General features: G+C 40.7%; 1 protein-coding gene across 8 annotated transcripts in view; it reads right to left on the bottom strand.

Moving 5' to 3' along the window:
• Positions 1–12,894, bottom strand: part of LOC143900330 (disks large 1 tumor suppressor protein-like) — a 332,595-nt gene that overhangs the window by 250,213 nt on the left and 69,488 nt on the right. For all 8 annotated transcript variants that reach the window (XM_077411538.1, XM_077411537.1, XM_077411543.1 and 5 more), the window contains exon 2: positions 1,607–4,772. In XM_077411538.1, the coding sequence (XP_077267664.1) occupies positions 1,607–2,054 (448 nt within the window). In that variant the 5' untranslated portion in view covers positions 2,055–4,772. The remainder of the gene's footprint in view (positions 1–1,606; positions 4,773–12,894) is intronic.

The raw sequence follows: 12,894 nt of genomic DNA, 5'->3' as shown, positions 1-12,894 counted from the left end.
GTAAAAAATTCGGCTAATTGATTTAATGTTCTCCAAATGGTTATTTAAACTTGCTCAATAATTAAGACGTTTCTGAAAATTATTAAATACACTTTCTAACATTAATAACTGTAACTGTGTCGTCGAAGAATTTCAGGTAAATTACTTTCGTGGAAATAACTGGCTATGCCGAGATATTCTAATTGTATATGTATATTATTGAGCCATGCAACTAGCAAAAAATTTTTTCAGATTTATTACATTTACTTTTACAAAATTATAGAGATACATATTCTTTTTGCACTATATATTTTTAAAAATGATGGCTTATTTTACAGAGTGGTATTTAATTCATTTCATTCTCTGTCCACATTCATGACAAAGTAACAGCTATTAATTTTAGCCATCTCCCGATTCTGTTCATCATCGTCACTGGTTTGACGCATCGAGGTTGATTCTTCGCGCTTTCGCGAACATTTAGACGAATAGCACGGAACGTAGACTTGCGTTTGCCCACGAGACAATAACGGCGTCGTATAAAAGCTGCGCGTAACAAACTCCGCAACTCGTCATAATGCAGTCGCGGCCGGCAGATGAAGGGCGTTGATAAATGCGATGCAACAGTTCGTTGGCTGCTCCCTTTATATACGCGAGTCGCGCCGCGAACGGAAGTTCCACTTGATATCGCGTGGCGCGCGCCGCGCCGATCGGACTGTACCACTTTTTACAAGTCCTTTTTATTATCCGCACAATACTGCTCTAAAATGCACGAGCGCGCGCCATCCATCACTGTCTCATCGATAATGTTTCCTAACGAGCGGGCGCTCCGCGTTTTGGCTGCATCACGACACGTACTCGGAAAAGTTTTCTTATGCTCTTGCAATATGCCGGGGCTGCATTACCGTAGCAAGATCGAAAAACGGAAGTGCAAGAACTTTCTGAATTTATGGCGGAGAAGCGACGGGAATCGAAGTAGGTCGTGTACCAGGATAGTCCGTGAGAAAGGAGAATAAGCGAAACAACCGCCTCTACTCGTGTACTCGACGTGTTGTGACAATTGTATGTCGATAATTTCCGTTATACTTTATATACCGCAACGTGTTTTACGTTTAACAGCTCTCTGTACGTCAGTTATTCAACATTTAGTCGTATTTCAAGCTAGAATGCGAGAGTTGCGGTCAGATTCGTTTCTTTTCTTCGAGAGACGATTTTTCTTATTATCGCGCGCTGATATTTTCGCGATACGAACAATAAAAGTCACGCACCGCCGGCTATATCCCGTACAATTCCTGCAAAAGTTTCGTGTCGTTGCTTTTATTCCGTTCCCTAAGGGGCCCGAAACTTTTCCACGAAGCTTACATTCGAGCGCTTGGGAGACGATGGACTTTCATGCGGACAATTCGAAAGGCGCGTATTTTTTTTAACAGAAGGTAAGCATAATGCATACGGTACGCGGTATATCTTGAAATCATAGGTCCCAGACTCCTTGTTTTATATAAAACTAAACTATATTTTACAAAACTTAACAATTTTCTGATATCAAGAGAGTACGTTTAACGTGTTAACTGAAAAATTAGCCCGACAGAAATAATCGATAAAGAGACATATGATATGAGAGACACTCTACCTTCTTTCGCCTGAACGTATCCGTGCACTTCGCAGTAACTTCCGGCCGGGCCAGCTGCTCCAGGAGTGTCCAATGTGAAAAGAGTGTTGGCGGAGGAGCTAACGTCGTCGGACATCGTCTGCAGTAGGCTGGTAGCCTGCGACAGGGTACGTTGCTGCTGGTGATGCTGGTGGTGATGATGATGGTGCTGCTGCTGTTGCTGTTGCTGTTGCTGTTGCTGTTGCTGTTGCTGTTGCTGCAGCTGCACCTGCTGCTGATGCTGCTGTTGCTGCTGAGCGAGCATCTCCTCGTGCCGACATTTCGAGCAACGACGCATCTCAGAGCGGACACGCAGCAGCCAAACCATGCCGAAGAGCGCCATAGCAACCTCGAGACCCGCTGACCTCGATGGGTGCTTCATGCTCGCGGGGTCAAGGTCATCGAGGCTCCGGGAGCCAGCGCGACACATATCACCGACTTCAGTGCGGATTTGTCCACCTCTTTTTCTTTCTTTCTGCACCTTCTTCCCTCTCGCCTCTCTCTTTAACTCGCGCCTACTTTTACAGGATTGCGATTGTTAGTTAAACAAGCATGGAACGACGAGTGCCGATGCTTTTCTCTAATTGTGTTATCGATAATTACTCTTATGCTCCTCTCTTGATCTCGCGATATACAGAATTGTTAGGCTCTCATTGGCAGTGGATCGTTTTTTGGTTATCCTCGAAAAACGATTACTTCGTCTAGAATTAAAAGCTTGTCGAATTTCGTAGCCCGTTAAATACTAATGAATATCGCTTATTGGACTTCGCTGTTTCTCAAGAGGGATCAGTGTTCACATTGGCAGCTTCTGATATTTGTCGAGTAGTATAATCCTCTTACCTGACCTAACTTCAAAATTTCTATTGCGATATCAACGTCGCCACGCTACAATTTTATTCGTTCTTTACGAAACAATAGAAACCAATGGATGACCTTGCTCACATCTCGTTAGTTTTCCAATGATTTCATCCGGTAGGAATTAAGATCCCTGTTCTGTGAATGTCTTGCCGGAGATAGAAATAGCGCGACACTTCACATTTTTCGAGGACGATTTATTGGGAGGAGCATGTCTCGCAATTACGGACAACGGATATCAAATAAAACGTACGTGGTTAGGGATTTATCTTTCTTCCGTTTTCAGACATACGAAGCTCGACTTACTGATGACTGAAAAATAAGCAGATGGGCAAGGCACCTTTTTTCTTGAAGGCTGCTCGATAGTCTAAGCGGTGCATTTGATACTGATACTCTGAAGTGAAATAAACTCGTGTAAACAAGTTCGTGTAGAGATTTTATATTTATAGTTCCCTTATGAAGTAACTATCTCTTATTTCATTTTATAAATCCTTTCAAAATCTAAAGATTCGAAATTATTTAATAATTTCAAAGATCTGTATAAACAAAGTAGAAAGGTAACTCCTTTTGTTCGACCAATTCTTCCGCAAATTGAAATGTCAAACAATCGATGTCGAATACAAATGTTTCTATTCGCTTGCGATTTATTTTATTTCATTTTTTCGGTAAACGTTATCAATTAGGCAGCACTTATTCGATTAGAAGGGAAATAGCTGGTAATTTTCTAATTTACAATCTGCTTTTCTTCCTGGCAAAGACAGAGAGAGGCAGAATTTATTCAAACTCGGGGCTTCCGCAAATATCAGAGCGAATCAACCAAGGCACCGGTTCTTCCGAGTATCGACGACGAGGAGGATGAAGATGATCGATACAGCCTTAATACGAGAGGAAGCTAAGCGATTGGTCCCGGGCGCACTCCGACGACGATGATACTTTTATAAAAGTACAAAAGACGTCCGTCCACGAGTGGTCGAGGACGTGGATTCTCCCATATTTCCCAGGAACTATCCCGTGATCATCGCCCGTTTCCAGGTCCTGGCTACGCTTCGCTCTTCCAATTTTCAGCGACCGAGTTCTGTCGCTAGATATCGTCTCCAACGATTCCTGCTGTCCCCGTTCCTTCTTCCGTTAGACTCTTCGTGGTCCATCGAGCTATGTGATGCTGACGTTCTTCCTCTCTCTCTCGCTGTCTCTTCCTCGTGATAGTGCTGCACTGGAAATGCGATTCCGTCCCATCGGGACACGTACTTTCGATCGCGCGGTTGTCTCACCTCTCACGCATGAGTGAATTTCGCTCAGCGCTCATCCCCGATTGACGGGAAAGCGGGACAGATCGGGGATGGAAGAGCGCTCGATATAGCGGGCAACTTGCCCTTTTCTTCGTATCTTCTTCACCCTCTATGCGATTACATGGTATTTGCGAATAAAAAGGTAGCTTTTCGGCCCCGCATATAGTTCATCGTTTAAAATTCCGAAAAAAGATACGCTTGACAATCATGGCGACGGCGAGAAATCAGACTTGGACAAGTGGATTCTGCTCTCGCGACTGAAGGATTTAGCTAAAACGGAACCCTCACGCGGAGTGGCCTGCTTGGATTCAAGCAGCGGCTCGTTATCAATTCCTGTCGAGTCCGAGTCTGAATGGATTCACTCCTGTCAAACTGTCGATGTACGCGGAAGCTTCAAACGGCCGGCACTTCAGCAATAACCCTGCCTTGATGATGAAAGGGCGATATTAATTTCGTCGTTTGTTCACGATCTTAATTTACGATTACCTCGCAGCTCGATCCGTGCGAACCTCAAAATGGGCATTTTCTTTCAAAAGACGTTTCCGTCGGATCTTATCTCTACCTCTGTAGTATATTCAGAATCCTCGAACAAAATCGATTAGTGTCCGGAACATTCGTACTGTTGTGCTTTTCCAAACAATGATGTTTGCCACTGAATATCACATCGAGATCGATTCTTCTCTACAAAGAAATCCTTTGGACTAGAATCCGCGAGTACCTCCTCTACCTGGGAAAGCGAGTCCTTCACTTTGTACATACGTATAAGCGGATGAGGCGTTATTCCGATGCAGTCCGGGTTGATATCCGGCGATAACGCGGTTTTCCGGATACTGTGAAAAGGAGTTTGGAGAGGTTTGCGGGTAAAAACCATTGGTGAAGAAGGCTCGATAAGTGACCGGTTTCTTTTTCTTCGGGTCGTCGATTCGGCCTCGATACTCTCTCTCTCTTTCTTTGGAAGGCTCTCCGCAGCCTTAGATTTCCGGCCGATACTTCTCCATCCTACCCTGGAAAAGTCATGGCAGGAACCTTCGAGCGTTACCGATGCGAGAGAAGCGCGGTCGATTTCGCTCGCGAACTCGATGCTCGCTCGAGGAGAATTTTTCAATGAGCTCCACTTTCGCAACGACGGCTCTCTGAATAGCAGACTAATCGATCCTTCCGCGCATCGATTGATAATCCACAATACCGTATTTTTCGCTTACAGTCGCGAAACTGCTGGTCGCCACCGGTAGAAAAGTTTCATCAATTATGTAATATTAATGATTGCACAAAATGATTCCTTGTTCGCGCTTGTTTGGAAAGTATTCGATTCGCAGATATTATTACAGTTTCTTGGTACTCTTAAATTTATAAACGAACGTGAAGTAAAAACATTAATAATGAAATAATTCATCAATAACACAGAAGAAACAAATAATATATCTTCAGCTGAATAAAATTCGTGACCTCCATCGATCACCTCAATAACCTACTCCATTGCGCACCGATGGTGTAACAGCAGTAGAATAAAACGAGCTGGAGCGGGCGATCGTAAATACAGATCGCGTCCAATAAAACAGGGACGCCAGCTAAGCTTCAGAGATCGACTTCGTCGCGAAAGAGAGAATGAGAAATAGAGGAAAGTGAGGCTGAGAGAAAGCTCCCCGCGAGAGGGTTATAAATTGCGACTGGAAACGTGGTACAAAAGGGACGACAATGACGACGACAGCGACGAGGTTGTGCGCCGAGCCGAGTGTTCGAAAGGGTGAAAACTGCACACTTGTGCGCGCTCTTCGCTCGGTACTGACGCTGCTGGCAACTACTGCTTCTTCGTTAGGTCAAAATATGAGAGTGAGAGAACGAGAGAGAAAGAGAATGAAAGGCTTTCCGTCTTGCAAGACGGCGCACGCATAAGTAAAAGCTTGTTCATTCTGTTTCATACCCCGCCGTTCGTCCGCGACGCGTTGATCCATTTCACCGCGTTATATCGCCACCGGGCGAGGATGGAAGCGAAAACACGGTAAATCGAGGCACCTAGGGCCGCTGACGCCGCACGCTCGCCGATTTTACATGCGGGGGATTTATACTGGGATCGGCGTTACCCGCGTTACCACCCACGGCGAGCTGAATAGCTCAATAACTGTCGGGTTTTCCCTTTAGTGTCGGCGCTCGCGGTGATTAAAAACGACGCTTGCCATGGCTCCGCAAGCGAAGTGTATTGCGATGAGCCGTATATTGAAGTGCCTCCATGCTATCATCAAATAAAGTACGTCAAAGCAAACGCACAACGGTATACGTACATTTTACTTTACGCGATACAATCATTTAATATATTTTAATCTTCGTGCGATATTTATGTATGTACACGCACTGGTTTTCTTTTTATACACGTTTCTCATGTCTTCTTGCTTTTGTTTAAATTTGTTATTTATTTACTTCTATATTTTTCTATTTGTCTTTTCAGCCGTCCGCAAACCTTGTATGTTTTACGCGAGAATAAGGCGCGCGGCATCGTCGAGTACTCAAACGCGCCGAATAAGCGCCAAATTTTGTGGACGAACAAATTTCCATCGCCAGGAACTCATTTGGCCGGTTATCCTCCCGCGCGCGCCCGATATATCGATTTAACGGCGAGCCGATAAACCGCGGACGAATGCGATTATGTCGGAAATAATGCAGCAGACGGCTCGATGACCGCGCGTTCTCGATGCACGACCGCTAACCCGGTGCAATAACGCACTCACGAGGGTTCGTCGAAAATGGGTGGAGAAAAAAAGGCCGGTCGATTGAACGAGAGAGGCTCGATACATCGCGCTCGCGCGATGATTACGTAGGCCGATCGTATTTCTTCGCGGCAAAACGTCCGAGCGTAATTTCGCAGGCGTGTAAATCATTGGAATTGAAATTGATGAATCATTAGCCCCGTCCCACGCTTTCGAGCGGCGCCGTGGCCGCCGAGCGTTTAATCGACGCGGTCGTAAAAATTAATTTTACACTGCATCGCGAATTATTGTTTACGGATCGCCAACGGTAACCAACGGCGGCGGAAATTAATATTTGTTTCTATATTCGCTTTGTATACGCAGATATTATATAGTTATTAGTTATCATAATCGGATCAGAGAGATCGCGGATATAATTTAGTATTATGTAACAATAAATAAGACCGCATATGGAGAGATACATTATTATCGCGTAATCAATAATCGGGATCGATGTCTGTTAATTGATGTAGTATTACTATACAATTCTGGTATTATTAATATTTAACGAAACAACTACGTCAGTTTTCATTGCATAAATTCATTTCTATCTTGACTGGACGCCGCGCTAGACAAAAATTATACTCTTTTACTCTTGGCTTGTTTTGAGACCTGGATTATTATGCCCGCAAAGTTCAAACTGAGGTAAAACCAAAAGCGGGATAACCTGTTAATTTATAAATAAATTAATTTATAACTAAAAGTAATTTTATATGCTTTTTTTAGTATATATGAATTACCGCAAAGCTATTTCAGATTTAATCACTTTGAATAAAATAATAAAAAATATTTTATGTTTATATATATTGCCATAGCTGAAATAAAAAGCGCCAGTATAAAATACGATTATTATTTTAATTTCAATGGATAAATATTTACTTTTAGAGAAATAGTAACAACCTCTTTTTATGTCTCGTGTTCAATTCATCGAGATATCGATTTCAACAAAACCGCTTAAGCTATACCAAAATAAACTCATATTGTTATACAATTTTCATCTCATAGAGAACTTAATTCGTAATTGCAATGGACAAAAAAATAATGAATAGGAATTAATAGGATAGGTATCACATTTAATGCAAATTCTTTAGCAACATGTGTGAATGTAACGTGTTTCGATGTTTGTAACGGAAAACGAACTGCTGTTTTCGGATAGTGAAAAAGGCTTATGATGACACGCGTTGCTGGGCCCGCTAATAGCTACTACGCATTTTGGAAGTTTTGTTTAACCCATGCAACGGCTGGACTAGCAACGAGCAGTCCGAAATGAATGCATCAAAACCACGCCACGATATTAAAAAACGTTACGCACAATTTAGGCAATGTGTTAAATAATTTTATCTCTTTTTCACCTTTGTATTTCAATTGCGACACCAGGCACGTGTAAATAACATCATTTAAACACCAGTGTAATTGCTTGCTGCTTTTACAGTCGATGGTCGCAATGTAGATTTTATGCACAATGCATACAAAGTATTCTAAAATGTTTATATATTTTAATAGAGGTGTTTTAATAAACAGCTCTACGTGTTCTGTTCTATAGATTATACAAAGTAAAATAAATAAAACGTTTATTAGAATACGTATATCTGTTCAAGACAATGTCGCATATGGAGACTGTAAAAAATATCTATAAATATACAATCGCAAAAAAATTATTGTTAAAATATATATCATTTAATTTTGAACTTGTAATTTCATCAATCGGGTATAAAAAAAAGGCAAGTTTATTTATCTTTTCATTACTTTCATCTTTAGGAAGTTTAAAGAAATATCAAATGACTGAAGTTAATGAAACTGATAAACTAATATAAACTGGTTACAAAATAAGATGATACTAAGCCTTTCTTGGAAATTTTCTATTTTCACATAAAACAGTAATAAATACAACGTATAAAAGATAATGTATAGCAAAGATATTTATTAATTTTCAGTGATTAAAACCTTTTACCAATTTTTATTTGCAATTGAACGTAAATCCGACAATGTGATTGCACTTATAAGTAATCCGTCGTGAATGTTTGCGATTCCAATGTTATTAGAGTAAGTGATTCCAATCTTATTGAGAGACACAAATCAAATCTAAAATATCGCAAGAACGCAATCCGATATCGTTTTGAAATAATCACAAATGCGAAATTATTTTCATATGTAACGTAGAGATATTTTTTTCTTAATTACATTTACATTATACCAATATTTTTACGTACGCGTCGAATTGTAAAATGTCGAGACGTTAGATCCGTTTTTTCTTTAACTGTTCGCCGAGCCCGATTAAACTCGTCTCTCAACGCCGTTTTACCATCTCCTTGCAATCCTTAAGCGTTCCGTAATCGTAAAAAAGAAATTTATCGGATAGGAACGGGCGTTTCTGTCGTTTCCAATTTCCTTTGTGGGTTGTGGCTAGGGGCACGGTGCCACATGGAGCGCGCCGTACAGATCTAACGAGCAACTGTAAGGGCGAAGTGAACTCGATGTAAACTTGATGGCAGGGCTGGTTGTTCCAAGCGTGCTCGAAAACATGGGTATGGGGGTAGCATACGGGTAGTATAATGTAAATTCCGGCACGCGATTACAGCGGTTTGTGCAAGCAGTACAAACAAATCCACGAAACTTGCGCGTGCCCTTTGACGGTCATTCGCACGTTAATAATTTTTCAACAGAACAACCGCGAGCGAACATAGCAAATGAAAGGCGGGACAAAGGATTCTACGGATTCTACAAGGATTTTCGCGAAGGAACGTATCGTCGATTCTGAAAGGATTTTGCAATTTGATAGAAAGAGAGAGAAGGCAGCGTTACCTTTTTTACGTCGCTCGATCATATCGTGACAGGGCTTTGAGTATCCATAAACGCGATCGAATATAATGCATTCTATAGTTTTAAACGAAAAGTGCAGTTTACTATTTTCGTGATTGCACTGGTCGACAATTTTGATGTAAAAATTTGTACCTTGCTTTATTTGTTTAATTTTTCCATTTACACGCGTAAATAGATCAAACCATGAAAAAGATTACTTAGCTTTAGTTCAAGAAATACAGATTATACATAATAATAAAAAATTGCATATTTAAGATATTAACGATAACATAATTATTTTCTAGGAGTTCTTTTGTATCTGCTTTCTCCTCAGATTTATTAACTAAAAAATAATTTATTTCCACAACAGATCTTGCCAGTCAAAGTTGTTTAAAATCTAATTTGAGTGCTTTTATATTTCTTTATCTTTATAAATGAATTCGTAGTAATTTTCGGCCAAGATAGCTTCATTCCCGAGGTTTTACGTAAGCATAAGGGAAAGACGAGGAAAGGCGAATGAGAAGGGAGCCTTCATTCGGATTAAAATGAGCGGAAAGAGTGTGCTTTTCAGCGCGACACAGGTGCGTTCGCATCGTTGCATCGCGAGTATATTATACTTTTATATTTTTTCCGTTGTCTTTTTTTTGGTCACCGCTCTTTAATACTTCGTACTTAAGTCCTCGGTTTATTGCGGACAAGAACTTATTCTTTTCTACCGCGAAAAGAAGTCGGTCTTAGATCAACTCTCCGCTTATGAACAATGCACATTTGTTTCACAAAGAATAGCTAGTAAGAATTATATTATCAGTACTTCACTAGCGTCTTACAGCGAAGATCAGAAAAAAAATATTAATGTGTCAATCGTCCACACTATTTAATCGTCTATGTATTTATACTATCGTATCTAAAATTTACAATTATTTTTCTTTTACCCATAAACTCCTACATAATATATATATATATATATTTTTTTTTTCAAACCTCTTGAATATTTTACAAACTCTGCGTTTCGTATAAATGTCTCAGTTTCGCGAAATTTACATGTGTGTCGCTTAAATCTACATATCTCAATCCCTGTGATCGATATATTTGCTCCTCAAAAGACAGCGCAGTCATCTCGGATATAAAATATTATTGTACATCGCGGTCGTAACGTTCACAGATAAATCGCAAAAGCGCAGGAATGTCAGGAGGGTTCACTCTTTTCTTTTCCAGCTTCGGTGAAAAAATTGGTTTATCTCGTCACCCCAATGTCCGAATTAAATTTCGGTTGCCGAAAGCGGAAACTCTCTATTTCACATTTGCACGGAATTCGTTTTTCCGACAATCCGCCATTCGTGCCGCTGTCAACGTTCAGAAAGTTTTTCAGAAATAAACTTTGCTTCCTCTCCCACTTCCGCCCCTTTTTCACTACCGGCCATCTCTCTCGTTTATGTTGGAAGAGGGTGTTCGGAGGGATACTAAATTTTCGTTAGAATTTTTTATTTCACCAACTTTGGCATTAAGCTGCATCATTACGTATCCATGTCAGTGGAATATTGTTCGTAAATACTGTTAGCTATATTTTTGACGGACACGGAAATATCGTAATAATCGTTATATAATCGCGATAAATCTCTCGTACGCAAAACTGCGCGAAGAGATTTGGCCGAGCAAAGCAACATTGTTTCCAAATTGTTTTATATAATACAGCGTGAAAAATTCTATTAAATTGTAATATTTTGATATCCGCTTGTTTTTTGATGCAATGAGAAGTAATGAATAGAATAAATTTTGATATTCAATTATTTATACTTTTATCTATCAATTATAATATTTTATATATAAATTTGATAATATTTAATTTTTTAAGATTTTATAATGGTTCATATAAATTCAATTTATGATATTTATTTAGAACTTTCTGAAACGGTAAAATATAAGTTGTTACATAAAACATTTAATAATCTAATAAAACATTCTCAATGAAAAAGAAATCTTTTTATCATTCTACCAGGCTTCTCGTGTCGCTGAAAATGGAAAAGTTGTAGAAACGACTGCAGTCGCAATTACTCGACGACGACGAAAGTTTGCAACAAACAAGCTAATTGTCAAGATTCCTTGTACCGATGTGGCTGTCATGTAAGTGAGTGCGATTATTAACAAACTTTGTAATTCGAAACAAAATCTCGGCGCTGTCGAGTAGCCAATGAATGCACAAGTTTGCTGACGTAATACTAATTATTTATTATTAATTAGAAAGTTTGTGCAACAGCGCGTCTTGAATAGCGACCGTCCTATACATTAGTGTGCCCCGCTGTGAAATTAAATGAAACGTCCGCGCGGAAAGAAAATTCCCAACGATAATTCCATTGTAAAATCGTGAAAAGGATGAAGACCATTTTTTTTGTGGAATTTACTGCAGATCCCTCAAAAGACGTAAGGAGAAAGAAAGAGAAAATTATATCACGTTATAATCAGTGACAATTTTGTACATGATCATCACGTTGCGCGCGTCCAAGTGCTCCGATATTGATCATCTTTTATTTCCTTGTTTCATGCAAATGCTCGACACACTTTTGGATGATCATTCGCAAAGTAACAAGATTCACACGAGACGATGTTTATTTTCCATATAATTCAATTGAAATGTTTAGAAAGGGTACAGCGTTATTTAGCTCCGGTTGCCATAGATATGCTTTCCTTGTCGAGAACGAAGAAAGGACGAAGAGCGATGCCAAGTTTGCTTGCCAGAACCAGACTCCGGTAACGAAATTTGCGCGGATCTCTCGCGAGGTTCTTGCTTCGTTACGCGTTCGTTGCTCGCTCGCGCGGTAGATACCAGTTTTATAACTGGCAACAAACTTATTCACGCGAACACGTTACATCCGACCGCGCGAGTTACGACGATTATTACATCGCTCGCACACACACACACACACACCACGCCGCGTTATCAACAAAACGTACTTTAATATAAAATCCCGCGAACATAACGTAAACGATTGCTATATGTTTCCATACGGTCGCGCTGTACAGCCGATGATAGAAATTAAAATTAGAGAAGTGTGTATTTCAGGAATCCGGGAGAGAGGGAGAAAAATTCGCGTCAAAACGCGCGATACAGCCGACAAATATTTATCGAAGCGCACGGAACAACGTGTGCACTTAAATGAAGTTAATTAAGTTCCGTTTGTGCGGGAAAACCGCGCTCCTGGATGTTGCTTCTCGCGCGTCGGCAAAGACGCATTCAGACATTGTCGCCGCGATTATGTCTCTCGTCGTAGTGCATGCACACGTGCGAATTTCTGATCCGTGTGCACCCGCGGGACACGGGCTGGGCAGCGCCCGCTATTGTGTCGTGATCCCGGGACGGCGCATTCATCTCTGCATTGAATTAGGGCGTAGCATCTCACCGGAAATTGCGTCCACCCGGACTGATCTGATTCCCGGCGAAAAACACAGTGTCACGAGTGATCGATAAAATGCGCTCCTCAGAATCAGACGAGCATACGCGCGACAAGCGTAAAATGTGTTCGAAAATCGATGATTGCGAACGTACAACGATCGCGAGTACAATGGACAGTTCACGAGTCTGAAATAATTT

Source organism: Temnothorax americanus, unplaced genomic scaffold (genome assembly GCF_048541705.1).
Source record: "Temnothorax americanus isolate GAGA-0224 unplaced genomic scaffold, ASM4854170v1 Scaffold3, whole genome shotgun sequence".
In the NCBI taxonomy this organism is placed as follows: domain Eukaryota; kingdom Metazoa; phylum Arthropoda; class Insecta; order Hymenoptera; family Formicidae; genus Temnothorax; species Temnothorax americanus.
The sequence above is the reverse complement of the archived record's forward strand: the minus strand, read 5'-3'. Positions and strand labels throughout refer to the sequence as shown.